This window comes from Orbicella faveolata, unplaced genomic scaffold (genome assembly GCF_042242905.1).
Source record: "Orbicella faveolata isolate gen_17 unplaced genomic scaffold, um_ofav_v1 contig_3, whole genome shotgun sequence".
Taxonomy (NCBI): domain Eukaryota; kingdom Metazoa; phylum Cnidaria; class Anthozoa; order Scleractinia; family Merulinidae; genus Orbicella; species Orbicella faveolata.
In genome coordinates, this window is record NW_028301558.1 from 13,233,437 (window position 1) to 13,255,681 (window position 22,245).

General features: G+C 39.3%; 2 protein-coding genes across 4 annotated transcripts; one reads left to right on the forward strand and one right to left on the reverse strand.

Annotated features, from left to right (window-relative positions):
- Positions 1-1,288: 1,288 nt before the first annotated feature.
- Positions 1,289-5,566, reverse strand: LOC110048320 (transmembrane protein 229b-like). Of its 2 annotated transcripts, XM_020754110.2 has the most exons (3): positions 5,459-5,562; positions 5,140-5,196; positions 1,289-3,430 (listed from the first exon to the last, which is right to left on the reverse strand). In XM_020754110.2, the coding sequence occupies exon 3, from the start codon at positions 3,406-3,408 to the stop codon at positions 2,899-2,901; it is 510 nt and encodes a 169-aa protein (XP_020609769.1). In that variant the 5' UTR covers positions 3,409-3,430; positions 5,140-5,196; positions 5,459-5,562; the 3' UTR covers positions 1,289-2,898. The 2 variants fall into 2 exon arrangements, with proteins under 2 accessions (XP_020609769.1, XP_020609768.1); XM_020754109.2 differs by lacking the exon at positions 5,140-5,196 and having other exon boundaries at positions 5,459-5,566.
- Positions 5,567-5,616: 50 nt separating this feature from the next.
- On the forward strand, positions 5,617-22,113 carry LOC110048321 (WD repeat-containing protein 89-like). Of its 2 annotated transcripts, XM_089297586.1 has the most exons (16): positions 5,617-5,816; positions 6,949-6,977; positions 7,563-7,625; positions 7,848-7,932; positions 9,134-9,183; positions 9,330-9,432; positions 10,539-10,623; positions 11,279-11,326; positions 11,966-12,049; positions 12,444-12,530; positions 12,870-12,914; positions 13,770-13,852; positions 15,397-15,502; positions 16,263-16,346; positions 19,016-19,114; positions 20,901-22,113. In XM_089297586.1, the coding sequence occupies exons 1-16, from the start codon at positions 5,695-5,697 to the stop codon at positions 20,982-20,984; spliced, it is 1,257 nt and encodes a 418-aa protein (XP_089153712.1). In that variant the 5' UTR covers positions 5,617-5,694; the 3' UTR covers positions 20,985-22,113. The 2 variants fall into 2 exon arrangements, with proteins under 2 accessions (XP_089153712.1, XP_089153713.1); XM_089297587.1 differs by lacking the exon at positions 19,016-19,114.
- The last annotated feature ends 132 nt before the right edge of the window (positions 22,114-22,245 follow it).

The window sequence follows — 22,245 nt, forward strand, 5'->3', positions numbered from 1 at the left end:
CTCACACAAAAGCTGTGTTTGTTACCTGTATTAGGCGGCCACCTCTATTAAGGGGGTATGGTACCCTAAAATATGGCGATGTTCATGAAAAATTCAATTTCTTGGAAATACAAGACTTAAGACCCTTGAGGACTTGTCAAAAACATTTTGAAACGATCTTGCCGAATTTCCTTCCAGATGAGTGTGAAATGTAAGGAAAGTACACAGTAGTATAAGTTTTTTCACGTAGCAACGGCCATAGCATCGACTGTTTACTATAAGAACGTGAACAAAAATATAGATTATTTTTAACTTATACGTACGAAACTATTTAGAAAAAAACTTTTAAGACATGCACAACTCGATTGGTATGATTATTTGTGAAAAGCTTTGCCTCAAATTGCCATCACAGGCTCATTCATTTCCCTTATGAAAAGGAATATTTCCCACAACTGCGGTAACTTTTTACAAAATAGAACAAAAATTGCACCCCCTCCCCCGAGATCCAATCTGCACCCCCTTCCCCGCTATTTGTGGCTCGTTAAATGCTTAATACTTCGTGTAAGAAACTTAAAGTGCATTTTTCTCAAAAGTTTACTTTTGTACCGACTGACTTCGCGCCAACATTTCTACTTTGCAATTCCCGAAACTTGGGCTGATCAAAGACCAATAGTGTCGTGATGTCATAAACCAAAAAAATCGTAACATTTTAAGATCTGTCACGTGACATGAAATGATTTGTCCACTGGGTGTGGTAAAAAATAAGGTTATTTCCAAATAAAGCTGTAAAAGCACTGAAAATAAGAGTTAACTGTCAAAACTTAGGTTCATTGCACAGAACAAAACAGAAACTTACATGATTTGCTTATTTGACAGTCAATTCTTGTTTTGTAAAAGAGCAGAAGTGTTGGCGTCAATACTATAAAACACTACTTCAAAAGGCTGTGGCTGGTTTCCATAGCAACCATTTTGAGTAAGACTCTAGAAATTTAATTTCTCTTCTTGAGTGCAATAGCACACAATCGATCTTTCTTCACCATATTTAAACAAACTTTTTGGTCCATTTGAGGGTACCATACCACCTTAAGCGGCCGCGGCTACTCTGTAGCAGCCCTATGTTTGTCTTTCTTTGTTATTTTTACCTGTATTAAGCGGCCACCCTGAACGAGGTGAAATGAAGGTGATGTATGTATGTATGCATATATGTATCTAACGTAACAACTATGAAATTGAACGTAACATCTATGACGTGACGGAATGAGATATTTTGTTGTGAACTGTAAGTTACAGAAATACAGCACTCAGTGTATACCGTAGAAGAGTAGAGGACAATTTATTGCACAGTACTTTTACACAATGTGACGTATATTACACCGTTAAACGTTGGCACTGAACTTCTTTTAAAGTATTGATCACTTGAAGGAGTGTTGGTTGTCCTATTGTTTCCTTGCATGAAGTGTTCCTATATGATACGCCATTAACATCGACGTTAGACCACACCCAGTAAGTATTTTTAGTGATCCTGTACTAAGCGGCCTGTTCCTCAAGTCCTAAGGGTGGCCGTTATATACAGGTTCGACTGTAGTGCATTAGAAGTTGTTCCTACAGTTGTTTTGGGGTATAGAGCCTCAGTATGGTATTTATCTTCTAGATTCCGGTTTCAAATCGTAAAGGAAAACTAAATTCTAATAAATCCTTTCAATTTGGCATGAAAATTATCAGCCAGTGTGTGCTTTGTTTATTTATTTTCAACTTTTTCTTGCATATAATCTGCCAAATACTTTATATCTTATTACCCCTTGTCCTCACGAATTAATCATCAAAAATACCGCTTATTATTTAGCTTGAAATAAATGGTCATGTTAATTAATGCTCCCTTGTTCCTAGAAGCCTCTAAAAGGTCCTCCGTTATAACAGAATCTACCGCGGAGTTGTCTTCCATGAGGTATTCTTGCATGTAATTATACGTATTTCAAGTTGTTCATACCTAATATCTGTTACAAATACATGATGAAAACCTAAACATTACGAACCGGTCTTCTAGCGATCTGGTCTCAATATGCAAAATCAAGTCTTGCTAACTGGTTTTCTTTGCGACTGAAAATTGCCGAAATTTGTTTGTTTTTTTATTCTACGCCTTTTTTAAAAGGGTGACCAATATTTGAATTTTCCTTACAATATAAATACATTGTTATATAATATATAATCCGTCCTTTTGTACCAACACTGAAATTCTCAAAACTAATATGAAATAAACATGTAGTAACCAGTATGGAGAATTACTACTAACATCGTGTAAAAATAGTGCAACCGGCATCTTCTAATCTCTCTCATGTGTTGTGGCCATTTACCTGAAAAATACCAAAGGTTTTTTTAACGTTTACTAAACTTCATATTGACCGTTGTCTTGAGTAAATATACATACATACATACATTTTTACATACATTTTATTTTGTTTTCAAATGAAAATTACAATTATAACATGCCCGCGGATAGCTGAGCTAATCTAGGCGGGTCATGTTTACACGAATTAAAAATAATAAGTAATTAATTCCTACATAAATATATTTCTATATTTGTGAAATTTAAAGTGGTTTTCAGTCCACTGCCGAAAGCTATATATCTATGATGTTTTGGTTTTGCTTAACTACGTCCTGTGATTGGTTAAAAAAAAAACACTCGCGCCAAACTCTCAACAAATTAGAAGCAGAAATAAAAGCAATTACAATTTGTCGCAAAATAAGTCTCTGTTTTCATAGACTACGAGTAGTCCCTCTTTCGCTTAGTCCGTCGTGCGTGACGCAAAAAAAAAAACCGCGAGAAAAAAATGGCCGCGCGAAATCCTGGGGGCGAGGACGGACTAAGCGAAAGAGGACTACTCGTAGTCTCCTGTTTTCACAGTTCGCACATCTCTCTTTTCAATCTATCTTGTAGTTTCCATTCTGTTCCGCGTATGATTCCTTTCTGTTTACTTCCATGCTTTTAACAACGGGTGGCACTGACAACGTCAGCAGATACTCGTAAAAGAATTCTTGCAACAGACCGCTGCAAAACCATAACGGCGCATACTCGAGCGCGATCAAACCCATGACGTCATACTTGTAGTGGGTGTAGTCCCACGTACGTGCTGAAAATTGACCGAGAATGAGGCCGCCGATAAATTCCCACGTGTAAGCCATTTGGAGGTAGATCAACCCGCGCAGAAAGATCGATAAACACTTTTTTGAGTAAAAATACACTTGTTCTCCGCAAAAACTGCACGAGCCATAAATAAGAAAAGACCAGAGAGAAGAGTATCCTTTGAAAGCGAAATCGGTGAAATTCGAGGCCACAAAGTCAAAAAGCGAAGTGAAGACAATCTCGTAGGAAAATCCAAGCATGCCATAAATAAGCATCCGAACCCAAGGGTTTACTGCCATAATTAGCATTGAACAAGAACGGGCAAATAATCTGAAATGAAAAGAAACAAATGCATGTCAAGATTAGTAATGGGAAGGTTTTGAGGTGTTACTGGTCGTTTCGCCCGATGTCATTTCGCTCGGGCTAAAAGTCTGTTCGCCCGAACTGAAAGTTCAAGGAAGGACGTGTTCAATTCTTTCTTTTAACTAAACAAGCGAAAAGGACAACACTGTGGGCTTCATGAAACAAAATTACACAAAACATATTTACTTCTCGTTCTTTGATCCACTGCCGGCACGGAGCTAACCGGCGGCGAACAGACTTACAGCCCGGGAGAACTGGCCCTAGGACGAAACGACAGCAATTCTTTTGAGGTAGAGAAGCGAATAACGGAGATGACGTTTCTTGCAAAAGCATTAAAGGTGCTATCTATAGATTTGTCTTGATTTGTCTTGTAATTACTCCCGTAGGGACGAGACCAGCCGGCGCGCGGCAGCGTCCAATAGTAGTCTGCTGGCAGCCGGTTTTTTTCTCTTAGGGTCACTTAGACGAATGTTTAGTCATCGCGAACGCAAAATAAAAGAACAATATGGCGGTGGCCGAGTGGGGAAGAAGGCGAGACGGGAAAAAAAACCGTGCGTGCCGCGCCCATGTCTCGCCCCATTCCCCTTTACGCTAAAGCGTCATTCCTCATAGCCCCTGCTGAATTTCGAGAGAAAAGCAGACTGCCAGCAGTCTATCCAATAGAGGATGTCAAAAACTAAACGCAGGACCTTTTTCGCCCCTTCACCCGTTGTTTATTGTCTATAACCGTTTCCTTTTACATGGCACAACTTTATTTTTCAAAAGGAAATGTCACCATAATGAATAATTTTCGGTTCTTGGCAATTAAGGCAGTTTTCTATCTACTCTTCCATCAGTGTCTACTGTAAATAAATAAAGGTGCATGTGTTTACTTTCTGTTGACCTGGGCGGTAAAGCCCCGTCCACACTGCGCCAGGGAAATTTGAAAACGCTGTTTTCACTTTGAAAACGTATCAAATGTTTTCCGTCCACACTACGCCAGAGAAATTGGAAAACGTAACAATCAGCGGTCATTTTGGATTTGTGTCTGAGGAAAACTCGGTCAGGGAAATCAAATGATTATCGTGATGTCATCGTTTTCGACAAGCTCCGTTTTCAAAATGTTTTCCGTCTACACTAAAACGCACAGCCAGCGTTTTCAAATTCTTCCGGTTTGAAGAGCGTTTTCGAAAAGCTCCGTTTTCGTGAAGGATTAGTGTGGACGGTTGGCACAACCTTCAAATTTCTTCGTCGTAATGTGGACGGGGCATAAAAAATTATAGATTTATTAGTCCAACCGGCTGACAGCAAGGCTTAACTTTACATTGAAAACAAAAACAAAATTAAAGCAAAGAAACAATAAACAAATCATAAGTATATAATGACAGACAATCTGTATTTTGCTAGGAGACAATAAAACACCTTGGCAGGTGGTGAATTTTACAGATCATTGGTTATTGTTGGCTATTGTATCATTTGTACTTTAGACTTCAGAGTTTGGAATGTAAATTGTTAATGATGTTGCAGCAACATCGGTTATGTAAATGTTTCGTCAAAAAGGATTAAGCTTAAGGATGGCTAGCTATCTAACTATGATCGTGAGTAGAATAAGGAGAACTGAATTTGCGATAAGTGTACATGTAGTCCTGACTGACCTAGCGACGCGAGTGATTATGCAACGCCGTTAATAGACTTACCAAGTATTGCCACTTTGAACCTTTTGTCACATCGAGTTCAGTTGAGTAGTTTGTTTTCTTTCAATTTGTTTTTAAAGAGCAAGACGACGGATAACAAAAGATGCAAACATTAAGGAGAAATAGAACTCACGTTACGAAAACATCGAAAGGAATAAAACATCAGAATACTCATAAATAATTAGTGCATTCTCAACAACCCCGTTGTTTGCAAAATTAGTGGAGCAAGTTCAACCCGTTCGTATTTCCACCAATACCACGCAGTATTGTGTTAGAAGTTAGGTGATCTTGACGTAAAATTAAACCGAAATAACCTGCATACCTGTTTGAGATTTAACTCAATTTGTTTCTGCCTGTAGGCAGCTGTCTGTTTACATTCAAAGAGTGCCCGGCTGAAAGAATTTCAGTGTTTGAAAATGGGTTTGAATGAAAATTAGACCACCGCGTAAGCCTAGAACCCACTCCTGCCCAGTGTTCACTCGTGTTCTCGTTAAAATGGCGGTCAGTGAAAGTAGTTTTGCGTTCAAGTTCTGACAGTTCTTATAAATTGTGCTGACTATGGTTAGTATAAATCTTCAAGCTTCGCCTTTCCCCGGTGGTTTTGACCTTCGTCATCGTCTCAAGTTAACACAAGAAGGTCTAGAAGAGGATCTGTGGTACGTTACACAACTCTCGATAAGGTAAGAAGGTCTAAGAACACTGTTGAAATTTTGCAAAGGTAAGCTTCAATTGACTTTGAATCAGGACATTTTACATTTTATCTTAAGTAAGGCGCTGAGATTTGATGAGCCATCTTCATCTGCAGCTTATTTAAGATGAAATATTTCAATTGAGATTTTCTTTTATGAGAAAAAGTTTGTTTTCAACTGGTTTATAGTAATTTGCTGTTCTGAGACTGAATGGTAAAACTGTGTTAAGTAACTGATTTATTGAATCCCAATGAGACCCGATTGCGTATAATATCTGGGAAAGGCATGATTTCCAAGGGTTGAAAACGCTGTTTAAAATTGGTGATTTTCACAAACTGCAAATGTTATTGTCACTGGTCAAAACATAACATGATTGCAGGGAATGATGTCATGTTGTGCTATTACACATAAACTTCCAGCCAGGAAATACAGTGACCCGACGCTTGGCACGTAGATCATTCTGAATCAACTCATCTGGGTTCAAATAATGACTAGAGTGACTGTAGAATAATTCTAAAAATACAAAAAATACACTTATTATTATTAATGTTTTTAAACAAGACACTATACCCTCACAGTGCCTCTTGCTCCCAGGAGTACAAATGGGTATAAGGAACTGTGAGTGCAACCTGAGAAAAATGTTAGGGGTTACATGTGATAGCAAGAGCCCATCACTCGGAGTCAACCCTTTCTCGTATCAAGGACCTCTTGGTTTCCCATGAAATATCTTGTTCCTGCAGATAGAAAATGCAAAATAGAGGGCAAAAGTGGGATCTTAGTTTTTACTGGAACAAAGAATGGTTTTAGCTGGGGTATCATTGGGTATTGAAAAGGGATCATGTGAAAACTCTCATAACAGCTGTGTCTAAAAATAGAAAGATAGGGAAAGGGTTGGCTCAGAGGGTTAGTATAGGAGATGGAGGATCCAGGTAATGGGCTCCTGGTGATAGACAAGTACATCCCATCCGGGGGGATTAATTCTTGTTGATTCATGCCATGGAAACCAGAATTCAAGTGCCAACTTTATAAACCACCCAAAGTGACATTATCCTGGTTGAATATAGGTCCATATTTTTGCATACCAGTCACTGATTTTGTATTATTGCCTTACTTCTTGTTATAGCCCCAAACAAGATGTTTTTGCAGCAGGAGGTTGGTGTAGAATTATTGTCAATAACTCAATCATGCTTGTCAGTAAAATGCAGAATAATTTGATTAATGGCTGAGTAGATGGCTGATGTTGCCATCTTTTGTAAAGAATGAGTTGAATAGCACAGCAGAGAAGCCAACTGTGATCCTAGGGGGGGGGGGGGGGGGGGACTCCCATACAAAAAAGTCAGTGGTGCTTGTCGTACCTTTTAGGGGTTCCAAAAGAGGGTTTCGTACCTCTTGGGTGTTCAGCCTCAAAGGGTCTACACAGGAGCTTTTGCAGTACCTTTTAGGGTATTGAGCCAAAAAAAGTCAGTGTCAGTTTAATGTGTTGCTTTTGAATTGGTGCCTCTTAGGGGTGGAAAAAAATTCAAGCCACACCCACAAAAATGGATCTTGATACCTCTTAGGGATTCTATTCAAAATTTCTGGCAAGCACCCCCATCCTTTGTATATTGGAGTCCCCCCTCTCCCCGAGCTGTGATCTCTTCAAGTAGATGGTGATTTTAGCTGGCAACCAGCTACTGTTGACAACCCTTAAGAATTCTTACTTTATATGATGTATACATATAATATGCTACCTTGTAGGTCCCCAGGGGTCTATAAAGCTTTTTAACCTGGATACACTGCTTTACGTTGGAGATTTTAAAGGTAAATTTGTGTTATCCCATTTGACGTTAACAACTTTGTGCATATGGAGGACATCTCTGATACAGGGTGCAATATTCAATTTTCAGCACTTGAACTGAAAGAAAAGAACTGATATAGTTAGTCTAATTCCAAGAGCGGAAGTTACTACTACTCATGTCATGATTGAGTTCTTTGAAAACATCAATGAAGGTGATGTTTATACTTTTTCTTCATAATTTATAGCTCATTCTGCAAAGATTACAGGTTTGGAGTATTGTCACACTAATCAGCATTGCTTCTGGTCAACGTCAATTGATACATCTCTGAGGTTTGCATTGTTGAATTTTTTAAAGTATTCAGGTACTACCCAATCATAAGGCAACTAGCATTATTTTATAAATTGAGGCTGTTTGTTTCCAATGAGCCAGTGGGGATTTTTAGGTTCAGCAAGGGAAAGAATAGAGTGAATATAGATTGATTTGATCTTTAATGGCATGTATTCTCATTGAAATCAAGAAAAGATTTGGTGAGTCAGCATGGCCAAATGGTTGCACTGCTGGACTTGAAATCTTAACTTAAGGTAGTTTCAAGTTCCTTTCTGATCAAGTACATGTTGATGGATTTTTTTCATGATAGAGATGGTTAGCCTCCTGCCAGATGGGATTAATTTCAACCTTGTTAACTAAGTGACTCAGCCTCATAAATACTTCTGCTTAATAATTCACTCACTTTATCATTTCATGTGTGTTTTGGGGGGTGAGAAAACAGAGCTCAATTCTCATACACATCTCAGTGACTGGAATAAAGAAAGCAATCACTGTGGGCTGTCAAAAAGGACAAAGATAATCCAGTGAACCAATGAAGACTCAAGCAAATCCACGTAGCTGATGGAAAGTGCAAGAAAACCTTTGATATTTACTCGATGAAGTGTCATCCCTGAATAAGCACCTCCTTGGATAAGTGACACATTTGGAACAAACAAGTTCATTTAAGACGTGTTTATTCAAGGAATTCCATACAACTAAAAAACTCTAACAAAGCAACTCTAAAACAGCATATTAAATTTGGAAATTTTCATCAAAAGTGATGTTCTTCAGTTCAAAGATCTCAGACTCAGATCAAGAAGGGGAAGTGAGATTGAAGTGAAGAGTGAGTGAAGACACCACTTGCAAAGCAATTGAAAAGAACCAGAAGAGACAAATGGTGACAATCAAAAGACACTTCTAAATTTTCATAGAGATAGTCACGTCTAATTTTTAAATAAGTGCCGCTATCAAAAAAGTGCCGCCATCAAGTAAGTGCTGCCCTCAAATAAGTGTTGCATTTGAGGCATGAAAAATTTCAAAAAAGCTGCAACACCTTTTGGAATAAATTTGGTATGTGAGAGAGTCATGATTGGTTTTAGTTTTACTCCTGACTGGGTGGCAAAGTAGCACAAGTCTTTTTCTTTGCAAATTAATCCAAAGTGTATGCTAATTACTTTTGATACTCAAGTGAAAACTGCTCTATTTTCTTTTGTTTTGTTTTAGTTATTGGGACTCAAGGAGAGCATTCAAATCACCTGTTCACAGAATCTTGAGTATGTTTCAGTTCTTTGTCAGCAAACTGAAATTCTTTATGAATTCAGGTTTTGAAATTATGCAAACTTTACCCTTTTCTTAATACTCTTTGCTTTTTACTCTATGAAAGCTTACTGGTGTGCATTATGCTTCCTTTTTTACACAGGCCCAAACAACTGTTCTTTTAGCTCTTGTGGTTTGAATGGTAATGATGAAATCATAGCAGCTGCTACAGAGCCGTATGGTGAAGATGTATGTCTCTATCTCTGGTAAGTGAAGGACACTGGAAGCAGACCATAATGTAGAATATACCCATAAAATTGAGCATTTTTTAAAAGTGTGCATACACTGTACTTTCTAAGCGACAAAATAAATGCTATTACCAACAAGTTGAGGTTGATATTATAGTGACGGAGCGGCAGTGGCCTCATAGTTAGTACACTTTACTTCACATCAAGTGGTCCAGGTTCGAGCCCTGGCCAGGGACATTGTGTTGTGTTTTTGGGCAAGACACTTGCTCTCACAGTGCCTCTCTCCACCCAGGTGTTGGGTACCAGCAAATTTAAAGCTGGGAATAACCCTGCAGTGGACTAGCATCCCATCCATGGGGGAGTAGAAATACTTCCAGTTGCATCATGCTACAGAAGCCAGAAATATAGAAGCACTGGCCTGATGGGCCACTTGGCTCGTATACAGATTTCACCTTTTACTTCAGCCATAAACACTTGACATCTTTTTTACATTTTTGTTCAGTGACCACAGAATGAGGGATCTTCATATTAACAAAAATAATTAGCATTTTTACATTGTAAATTGTTTATCCTATTAATTGAGACTTACATAACAAGCATTCATTCTATAGTCAACAAAAAAATGTCAGGTGTTCACGGTTCAAGTGTCCTTATTGTAAATGCTGAAAGAATGTTATCTAAATTTTTCAGCTTGGCCCAGTGAGCAAGTGACAAATTAAGACATAATGCTGGATATATCACAAACTTGGGACAAAGAAAAATTTTACCCCCAACAGGAAGTTGAAATTCTTTACCTTAAGTATCACTCTGTGTATGTGGACTGATCTCACTGCTCGCAGCCATTCAAGTTACGTGACCCTGAGGGAAATAATTTTTTTGTCTGGTTAAATTCTATTCAATCAGTTACACCATCCAGTGGCTGCTCCTTAATTAACACGTACAAACACCTAAGAGTATTTTGAAATTGTATGTGAAGGATCAAATCAAGATTTCTTTTCAAGTTGGATACCTACTAGCCTGGGAACACAGATGGATTTCCGGCTCTTATTTCACTCCACTGGTTTTTCAAAAAGTCCATCTGTGTTCACAGGCTAGACACCAAATTGCGCTGAATGTGTTTCTAGGGATGTTAGACAACTTAGCACAGAGAAACTTTTACAGAATCATATGGAAGTATATACAGACTCACACCACAGTGAAATTACACAGGTAATGTACAGTAAACTACATTCCAACAATCAGTCCTGGGATTAAATATTTTGTACTAGTTAAAGGCTTTCCTGATGAGCTTGTTTTCAGGGGTTGGGAGTTGGGTGCTTATTGTCACATGGACTTGAACATTTCAAAAAGTAGTGTCTTTATTAAGAAAAGAATTTGTGTCTGAAAACTATTGGGTCCACATGGAAGAATGCTCAATTGAACATCACAATGAGGGTTGCACTTGGAAAAAGTTATATTTTTCTTCAGTGTTTATGTTAAATAAAGCCAAAGGGCTTCTATTAAGGAAGGGTGGAGATGTACCACCAGATAATCTTGGCAAATTAAGATTTGGATAGTTTATTACTGGAATTTTTAAATTTTGCATACATGTATATAAAATGTTCAAGGAGTAGTACATACTATAATAATTGGTCAGTTTGAGCTCATTGTTAATAGTGTCATAACCTTTGCATCATGTGCATTTTTTTTTCAGTTAATGTGTACATTGACCATATATTTGCGAGTTAAACCATTGAGTGTAATTTTTGCACATTTTACAATGAAAGGGAAAGGTCAACTTGCTACTTGACAGTGCATTATTGACTTAATGATCCCGGCACTTAGACTAAATATTGGATTGTCATTTTCTCTTTAATTGATCTAGATAAGATTCAGTCCTGTTCAGACTCACCAAATGGCTTCTGGTTCCACTGTATGTATTGTATTTTGTAAGAAGTAGACGAATCCTTACACTACAATAATCAGAAACTGTTTCAAGTGGTCTGGGTTGAGTTCTGATTGTGGTGACTGCATTGTGTTCTTGAGCAAACTACTCGACCCCTACTCCCCCTGTCCTATCACGCAATATCAACAATTTTTTTGGATTTTTCAAAATAATTTATTGTAAACAAAAAGTTACCTCTGTATTTCAATTTATCATGCTGGATTTAGTAAATCTACAAAGTTTCATAAGAGTCCATCACAAAGTCATAAAAATATGGGACCCCCAACTTAGCATACATTTCTTTGTAATAATTGGCTAGTTAGGGGTCCCATTTTTTACAAGTTTGCAACTAATTCCAATGAAACTTCACAGATATACTAAATTTGGCACTATGAATCGAGTGGTGTGGTGTTTCAGTAGGAAGGTCCACTGTCAGGGTAACACACCAAAATTGCAGGGGGGGTGGGGGGGGGGGTGTAAATGCAATGGACTTGCATCCCAATTCAGAAAAGTGTGATTCCCATTCAATTTATGCAGTTTCCATGTGGTTGAGCAGTTCCTAAGATTTTCATCTACAAGTTAAAAACTGTACAGTTGTGTATTTTGCGAATGAATTTGTAATTGCAGGATGGCTTGATTTGTTTGTTTGATGTATCTAAAGGAAGTGAAGATGATGCTTTGGACTCTGTGCTAAATACAGGTTCCTCTGTGGTATGTGTTAACTTGTCCTTTCCACTCTCGATAAATCAGGAGAGAACCTTCTGGTACCTGCCCCCCCCCCCCCCCCTTCTCCCATGGAAAGTCATTGAAGAATTGCCATATCCTTGAAAAGTCCTTGAAAATGATAAAATATTGCAGTACCATTAATTTTGTCATTGCTGCAGAATGGCAAGAATTATGGGGATGTAACTACAAAAAACTAAGCTGGCTTGTGGACAAGCCCAGCTGGCTTTTCTGGCCTTGGCAGCTACAAAGTTTACTTAAGTCTTTATTTTTGCGTGAAATTTCAGCCAGTTAAGTTGTCTTTTAGTCAGTGAGATTAGCCATCAACCAGCAACATCCCTGAATTACTTGTTGATGAATATATTATACCGTTTCCATACAGAATCAGATTGGCTTCTTTGGACCAACATCCACTGACCTCTATTGCCTGACCCATATAGAGACACTTCAACTGTGGGACACTGTTGAGGTAAGATTCTTATGCTTTCCCGTGTCTTTCACAATTCAAAGTAAGATAAGAACATGTGAGTGACAGCACAACTCTAGTATGTACAAGTGTAACAAGGTCACTGGACCTAAGCTCCTTGTTTGACGTATTGTAAAGGGGTGACATCATAAATGATGCATCTTGAAACGTTTTGCATAACTTTTTCAAGTTCATTGTTTGTAGCCCTGTCTCAATCTTTACTAATCTTACCATCTATGGTCTGGTCTTTAGTTCACTCTTGCCTCTTTATTGATGTCCTTCGGCCTATTACTATAAATTATTGTATCTCACTAACATTTTTCTTTTGCTTTAAATAACTAGGGAAAAATGACTACTGACTTTACCAACCCCAGGGAAGAAAATGGGGTGAGTTAAATGTGAATGGGTAACTTGCCAAATGGTATAAAAACAACAAGTGATTACAAGTGTGTATGTTAAGCATATGTTTGTAATTTGAGAAAGGTGCTAATCAGTTAGTGAGTCAATCTAGCCAACCATATTTTGAGGTCTCCTGCAGAAATTGAACTCAATGCCAGGGCTGTAGCCAGAAAAAAAATTATGCCTGTCCATGCAATATCCATGGTTAAATTCTCTTCCTAGGTTAGCAGTGTTTTACTTTCCCCCTTCAAAAAAAAAACGAAAAAAATGGCCGAGGCAAAGGCCTTAGTTTGCCTCATACTGGCTACAGCCCTGAATTCCTCCATACACTGGTCAGACACTGTACCACTAAGTTAGATGAGACTTGTGACACCTAAGCCATTTAAGTAGGTTCAAATGTGACAGACATCCACATTTCTTAAAGACATGAGAGTCCATCACAGTTATGCGTGCAGCTTATGCCGGTGCAAATAACGCCTGAAAAATTTGAACAGGATTCAAACCCATGACCTTTGCAATGTGGCGCACTGTTCTACCAACTGAGCTTTCAAGCCAGTTGTGAGCTGGTCACAATGAGAGTCTATATCATATCCGTAAATGGCAAAGAAATGTAATATGTAACTACATTTCATCGTAACTGCTGAGATGAGAGGCTGCATTTAAATTTATAGTACTGTTGTAAAGCTAATTTTGCTTCAACGCTATCACTCTAGCTTGTTTGCTTATTGTTGCAAATGTTATATATGATGAACGAGTCTCTCGTTCTTGCTTGTGGTAGAACAAGGTATGACTAGGACGCATGCGTCCTCAGTTTTGAGTGTGGTTTGTATTTAATTATTGCAGAGTAAAGACCGACTTGATTACTTCATTGACTGTATTTACCACCCAGTGAAAGATGAATTGTACTTCGTTGGAGGAACTAACAGGTGCTAACATTATAAGTTGAATTGCTATATTTAGCAAATGCATTCCATGTTGCCAAGCGTCTGTTCAGTAATAGATCACAGATGATGTCAAAATGTGGTAAGAACAAAAACGTGGCACACGAGGCGACAGGCAAGTGTGTAACTGATGTTCTTGCCACAGTTTGACGTTTCCTGTGATCTATTACTGAGCAGGTGCACGAAAACATGGAATGTACAGTTCCAACCCTATTAAACGGCCACCCTCGGGGAAATGGGTAGTGGCCGCTTAAAGGGGGCTGGCAGCTTAATAGAGGTAAAAACAATAGAAAAACCCTCATCGGTACTTTGACCACTGGACGCCTAATGAAGGTGGCTGTTTAATAGGTGGCCACCTAATAGGGGTTCAACTGTACTTGTTTTACGTCGTAAAGAAACAAACAAACAAAAAAAGAATGTTAATGACTTCATCTATACGTCTGTCCTCCAAAAGACACATCATAAGTTAGAACCAATCAGTAGTCATAGTAGTCATTTTACAGGCAGAGGAGGATTAAGCTAAAAGAGAAGACCGAAAATTCATCAAGTTTGATTTTTGAACGGAGGTAAGTTACACGATGGTTGTCCAGAACACAAAGCAACAGATGATCCAATTGGCAGTGGTTGGGGCTTTCATTTGCTGTGAAATAGATCGACTGGGAATTGACTGCACGAAATGACCCAGACTGCTTCATACAGAGTGCGGTATTCGATTGATATCTCGAAAACTATTACGTTTTCTCATCAATTTTTCTTTTTTTTTTTTTAATCTCGGTCAACAGTTTGTAACTGTTTTATTGTTCCGCTGGCCATTCAGATCTAGTGAACTTTTTGTGCTCCAACCAATCAGGTGTAGAAGATGGACGAAACCAATTCTGACTTGCCCACACGTCTTTTCCAGCCTCGTGATGGCTGTCAATTCTCATTCTTTTGAATGTTTCATCGGGAAATTTGAGGATGCAATGAGTGGCTGAACTTATTCGACCACGTGTTCTCAATCTGGTTATAGTTTTAAAGCGGTTTTCAATCGCGTGTCGTAAAACCAAAACCAAAGTAATCACTCTAACCAATCACAAAAGACATAGACTTTACAATGAACCAATCAAAACTCGAAGTAATTACATATGGCTGACGCAAAGCGCGGGAAAACGAGTGTAAGTAAATCGAGATTGGTTTTTGTTTTATTTCTGACTGGATTAAAAATTGGCGCGAGTTTTTTGAACCAATCGTCTAGCGTACTTGATGCAAAACCAATTACTTTTCGACTCACAAATGAAAACCGTCCTGTAAGAGTTGAACGAAAACCGCTTTTACTAGTTTTTCATAGTGAATAGAACGAAAATATTGATGGTTGTGACCCTGCGATGGCGGTTTGTAGATACTGTGGATTTTCTACGTGCAACAAATTAACCCAAAGTATTTGATCCGTTTTGAACAGTTACCTTGTGGGGTTTCAAGTTGAAAGATATGTACAACTAGGAAAGCGGTGGTGGTGTCCACACTTGTCAATTTATGTTTGTTTCTGTCAGTGGTCGACTTCACCTGTGTCAAGTAACAGATTCGAAGCTGGAGACGGTTTGTCCTTTGATGGGCGGTCACACGGCGACCGTAAGGTGTCTTCAATGGGATCATAAAGTGAGTGTTTGTCCCAAGGAATAATCCCTTTCCCCCTCCCCCGTATAAGTGCTTCCACCTCAAACCAAAAAAGGTGCAGCGGTTTTTTAAGCTGTTTCAGTCCGAAACAGGCATTTCCCTTTTGGTCCAAACAATGATATAAAAAGTGAGGTCTAAAATAGGGTTATGGTTTCGAGAAGCGACGTGATACTCCAAGAATTAAGAGAATTCCCCTCCCCTTCCGCGCAGATTTTGTATTGTTGGTCCAGTGACTCGGAATTGAGTCGAGACTAACTCCGAGAAGCCTCGGAGAAGCCCTTGCAAGCGAACTTTTCAATGACCACGTGAAACCAAAATGTTCACAGCTAAATTGTTGTATGCTGTAGTTGCTTTGTTGAGTTCTTACAGTCTTGTATGAAGGGTATGAAAAGTAAAGTATCTTTTTTTTGTACACAAAAATGTACTCCTTATGGTATGACGTCATAACTCCAAGTGGGGCCTTCCAGTCACTCAACAACTTCTCGTCGAAAACTTTCCTTGTTAAAACCACATATTATTTTAATACTTTCTGTGGTTTTATCTTGTCAGATTGTAAATACCTTTTCACGAATTGTTCAAAAACCATTCGAAAAGCGCTCGCTAAGAAAATTGAAATGCAAGTGTTTTAATAGTAATAAGCAGGCATGCATTTGTCATATCGAGCTTGCGGCCCATTTATTTCTTCAATTTAGCAAGGGTTTCTTTGTCTTAATCTGATAACTGACTTGTATTGTAATTTCAGTCAGAAACATTACTTACGGGAGGCGAAGACTCGATCATTTCCTGTTGGAGGTCTTCAAAGCCTCAGACAAGCCTAAGTGGCAAGGTAGGTGAATGAGTTTGTAATCTCTCTTTGATAGATTTCAGGAAGAAAAAAAAACTTCTAAAAATTGGCTTACTGTAAACTCCTCCATCTTACTAAGCCTCCCGCGTTCTCCTCTCCCATTTTTGTTGACAACTGAAAACAACAAAAGACAGACTTGGTAAAAATTTAAAAACGATCTCTGGCTGAAAAAAAAATTACAACGACGGACGACAAATTACAAGACAGATTGCCCTACCGGCCATTTTTTTGTCGTAACAAGAATTGAGAATTTTGGAGAAAATGTGGCTGGTCACTTTTAGGAGTGCAACAAAACGATACTCCTGAATTATGTATATGCAATGCATGTGCAATTTTGTGTAGCAACTTGTAGTAGGAACGGTGGCCTCATGGTTAGTGCGCTCGTCCCCGGAGCGAGCGGTCCGGGTTCGAGCCCTGGCCGGGGACACGGTGTTGTCTTCTTGGGCAAGACACGGAACTCTCTCAGTGCCTCTCTCCACCCTGGAGTAACGGCGAATTGATGGGGAAACCCAACAAATTGCGCGGGAGTGACCAGCGATGGACTAGCATCCCGTCCAGGGGGAGTAGAAATACTCCTAGCCGCTTCATGCTACAAAAATCGGGATAAGCTCCGTCAGCTATGAGCCATCAGCTCCAAAGCTTCACTTTTTTTGTAGTAATCACAATGAACAAGGGTATGATATGGCTAATGAGGGATGGTCGTTCCCTCACAATGTGGATTGCCTCTTTTAACTTTAATTGGATAGAAGAGGAGGCAGGATCCACATCTACACACATCCACATCTTCTCACTCTCGCGAGCTATGCTTCCCAGAATGCTATTCTCTATCGTGGATTATGCCAACACTTCGGAAAAAGAGCCCATCGAGCTCATCGAGAGAGCGGCAAAAATTGAGCCTTTAAGTCACCAAGTATTCTGAAGAACTAACTGTTGGTAAAAAAAAAAAAACAAAGCAAGTTCGGTGGAACATGAACTCAAAATATTACATTTGTTGCCTACTTCACAACCATTATTTGAACCACTCTCTTAAGTCGCGGCTTTGTAATGCGAAAAATTATTGTCATTTTTCATCCAAGTGTAAAACATGTGCCCGTCTCGCCAGGAACATGACGAAAATCGCACATAACCAGCTATTTTCACACAGCCGGCGCGGCTGCTGCAAAAATACCGGCAATGGGAAATTCAGTGAGTTGAATTTTTTTACGACAAAACACAGACTAAAGATCGCTTCGCCCGTGTGGGGGTGGGCTACCTGTGCCATTTCACCGCTCGTTACGGCGCGACATTTTAAGTTCAGAATGTTGCGTCACGTTTCATGGCTTTTTTTTTCTCGTTGAAATTCAACTTGGCAATCCGCTAGAATCTTGTCAAGTCTTCCTTTCGGCCTGTTACAAATGTTTGCATCCTTCTACAGATTTATACTATTATTTCGAGTTTCCTTCAGTTTTAAGAGGTGTCAAAGTGTAAGCCGTTCTACTCTAGGACGCATACCGTGCCTTATCCCCTTAAAAGGGCGTATATCTTTTTATTTCGTGGATTCTCTCTTTCATTAGCCAGATCATATGAATGTCTATAAGCTTCACTCCTCTTTAGCACGTCATTTAAACTGTAAATCTCCCGCAAACATTGAAAAGGCTCTGTAATTAGGAAGTTCTTGTACGCACGAGGGTCGAAAAAGAAGATTTTGTACAGTAATCGTACAAAGAATGCCCTGTTGAAAGATGTGAGGTATGGGATTAACGGCCCCAAGTCGTTTGCTTTAATTGCTGACAAAAATCTCTCTCTGTGCGAGGATTTATTTAAGAGAATGACTCGCGAGGTAAGACTAGTGCGAGTCAAAAAGGCTGAGAAGCGAACATTCGTTCTATTGATATCCTCACACGTCGCGCGCGTGCTTTAGTATACTCGCGTGTTTTCCACACCATATATTCAACCTGCGCGCTCTCCGCTCATACAGATGTAAGACCGTATTATTAAGAACTGAGCGCTTTGGTCTCCGGAAACTAAGGCCCGACAGTAATTTACATACTTTTATATTGGTCATGCTTTAAATCCTCCTAAATGTTTCGAGACCTATAACTAGTAATCTAGATTAATCTTGTTACTTTAAATAAATATATTTTGAATCTCCAGTGGGCTGACATTTTTGGTTTTTCCTGTTTAGTTATTCACCCGTCATGCCTGATATCCGGAACGTATTAAATGATTAAATCACAATTATTTGATAGCTTTGAAGTCTTTAAATGGGGCCTAACAGGTTTAAGGGATGTTATCAAAATTCGTCATTCAAAATTCCTGACCCTATGAATTGTTTCGGACTTGTCCAGAACGTTTCTAGATTTGCGACGAGCCTGTTGGGCGCGTTTTCTCCAGAAGCAATATTTGCACACTATAGTATTTATAAATATTCAGGTATCATAAAAATTTAAAGCCGATATTTAAAGAGTTTCGATATAATGACCACCGATATGGAAATTATTTTGACTTGTCTGTTCTGATCAAAAAGCCGGTTCGACAATATGACACCCTCTAAATATATTTCTGTTGATAATTTCTGGTCATTAAGAAGTCTACAGCATTAAAATTTGAGTAAACTGGTTTCTTTTTTGTACTTTCTCTTCAATTCAGAATTTTTCTTTTTTACGTGGCAGAGTACGGCCAAAAGGAGCACTCTGGCATTGGTTCATAGCGACGCTTTTCAGGGCCCGTCGACACGTCGCTGGAGGAATTTCAAAACGCAACAATCAGCGGTCAGTTTGGTTTTGTGTTTGAGGAAAACGGGGGAAAACTTGGTCAGGGAAATCAAATGATTATCGTGATGCCATCGCTTTCGAAAAGGTCCATTATCAAGATGTTTTCCGTCTACACGAAAATGAAAAGCCGGCGGTTTCAAATTCCTCCGGTTTGAAGAGCGTTTTCGAAAAGCTCCGATTTCGTGAGGGATTAGTGTGGACGGTACGCCTAAATAAAGCTGCATTTTCAAATTACTTCGGCGTAGTTTGGACGGAGCCGGCCTGAGCGGCATGAAAGCGTACATTACACTGGGCTATGTGTTCTGCACGCGGGAAGACGATAATAGTCCATGAGAAGAGTTACATAACTTATGCGAGAAACCGTTACATAATGTTTTTAAAAGGTTTAATTAAGCGGATCATAAGGTTTGCCAGATAGGTTGCACGAGGCGTTTTACACCACATGTCGCAATCGTTCGTTGGTTGAGACGAATAATTTAATATTCGTGCTACTATGTACAAAGTTCGTTGCAGAGACGTGTGAATATTGTCTTCATGCCAATCGCTGGTAGAGTATTTCATTTATAATTTCTTAGCTGGGCTACTAATCGATTTCCTCTGCCCCGTCCCCCCGGGCTTTGTCCTGTCTAGCGCGAATGACTGAATGAAGAATTTTCTTCCATTTTTTTTCATACATCTGTTTTCGTTATATTCGTATCACTGGAACCTTTTATCTTTTTTTCCACGGCTAAGTTAGTTCAATTCCTACTTGTGGTGTCAAATTTTACCACGTTATCCGTTATATTCGACCATCATTTTCCTGCGCTCGTTTACAGAATTTAAGAAGTCTATCGCCCTGATGACAGCCATTTCTACCGATGCATTACCTCTATACGCATTTCCTTAGGACTTTGGACTGGCAAGGCTTTACATGACAATCCACTTTATCTATTATAAACATCGTTGTGACGTTTTAATGCAGATTTGCGCCTGTTTTTAATCGCTTTTCCCGCCGATAGTCGACAATCGCGGGCGTGTATCACTTGAAAAATAAAACCACTTTTAACGTCTTGCGTAATATGGTTTTTTCGTCCCGGCATAATTCACTGTCGGTTGACGTTTACCCGTGTACGCCACGTGATGAGATAAGTCTTCTACACGCGTAACTCAGGTGATTGTCTGCGTTTTGTTTAGTGTATCACAGGGAGGGGGGTGGGGTAGGGGTATGCTGCCCGCTTCCCGAAACCCTTACCCTATTTATGACTCAAATCTGCAATTTTCCATTCTCTATTTTCAGGCCTGACCAATACCCTCTTTCAGACCTCACCTACACATGTACACGGTCGGCGTAAACAGAATTTGAGAAGGTTATTTAAAAAACATACTCAATTCAAGACGAGTGCACAAACCATATCCAAAATGGCCAAAAACGATTCCCTATTTCAGACCAAAACAGCTAAAAAGCTATACCCTTGGGACCGCACATACCTATGAAGCCCACATAAGGGAGTACCCCCCTAGCGTATCATCGTCATTAACCGTAACCTTGGTTTTTATTAAAATTCCAATTTAGTTCAAGGTCGAAGTAGACATGATACGTATAATAACATTAGTATGCATACTTCAAATGCATTCTTTATTTACACTGGTCTAATCCCCTGACTATTTAACCTTTACAAACTGGACGAAAGCACTAGCTGTCGTGTTCGGTGTTGTAATGTTAGCGCCGGAAGGAAATAACTCATTAAAAACTCTCTTAGACGCAAGTTGCAAATTGACCTGGTCTCTTTATTCCCTTTTGTAGACCGTGTCGGCAGCCATGGATAAGCTGAAAGTACACGGCAGCAAACCTTACGAAAAGCCAAGCCAGGACCGGCAAGAAACGTAACTGTACACCTGTTGACAGCGCAACGAAAACTGTCAAGAAAAGAAAAAGAATCGCCCGCGATGAGAGAACAGCGCGTCAAGGTAGAGACACCAAACGACAAAAGGAATTTGCAGCCTTGCTAAGCTTGTAAATGTTTGCTCCTGGATATGACTGCAGCATCTTTGCAGTGTCATTTTACGGCTCGGTACGTGAGGAAGTACAATTTCCGTGTGCGTGCGTTCAGGAAGCTGGTGAAGTTGTGTTACGTACGTCAGATGGTGGGCGTCAAAAGATGGACCATGCTACAAAGTACAAGTAAAACTCAGACTAGCCATTGCTAAGAAAGCTTGATGCTCTTTTAAAATGGTGCGGTAGGCATTCAAACTCACAGAAAAGCCTGTTTTAATCACTGACCCCACTTGGTTTGCCGTTGTAGTTTAGTCATCAATCTTTTTTTCTCCTCCTCCTCCTCCTTAGGGAAATAGTGCTGAGTCATTAGGCAAGTGACTACAGCAAAGGGAATTTCACCACCGTAAATTCTTATGTCTACAAATTTCCTCGAATTAAAAGTGAAAAAGAATGTTTTACAATCAGTTTGAAGAGAAATAGGTGGCTCGTTTCTCAGACAGGACTCAACACAATGGAAAAAGGTCATGTCTTGTTTGTATAGTTCCCCCTATCTGGATAAATATTGAGGGTAAACGCCACAATCCCTGATGAGGTGGCTCCTCCTTAACAACAGCCGAGGTGCTATGACTGATTCTCTACCATTTATCACCTAGAGTAGATAGGTCCAGTGCAGCTGTGTAAAGTATCCGTAATTTTATACATATCAAGCTCAGAGAGGCCGAAATTACTGTACGTTAAAACAATTTCTCCCAACATTTTATCGCTTACATAGGAGTGTTTTACTGTTAGTGTCTTATTGCCACCAGGAAGGCATCTTCCACACTTGTATTTTTATCAAGCCTGTGACAATGAAACAAACTGTTTCTACGAGTTTTATCTTTTATCCAGTGTCAGTGTAATCAAATAAACATGCCCCTATTTCTCGCCACATTTTGTAAAACCGTTAGTGTATGTGGTATTTGTTAAGGGTTTTTCGCAAAATGTTGATTATATGTTGAAAACAATACACACCTTTACAGTCGGGTGCGACTACAAGTTTTCTTGTTTACCATCGACTGCCACATTTATCCCCGCCAAATTGATATTGGTCCTCATTCGCCCATTCTTACTATTGGTTCAGTACGAGAATCTTTAGGTCACGTATTCTACTCGC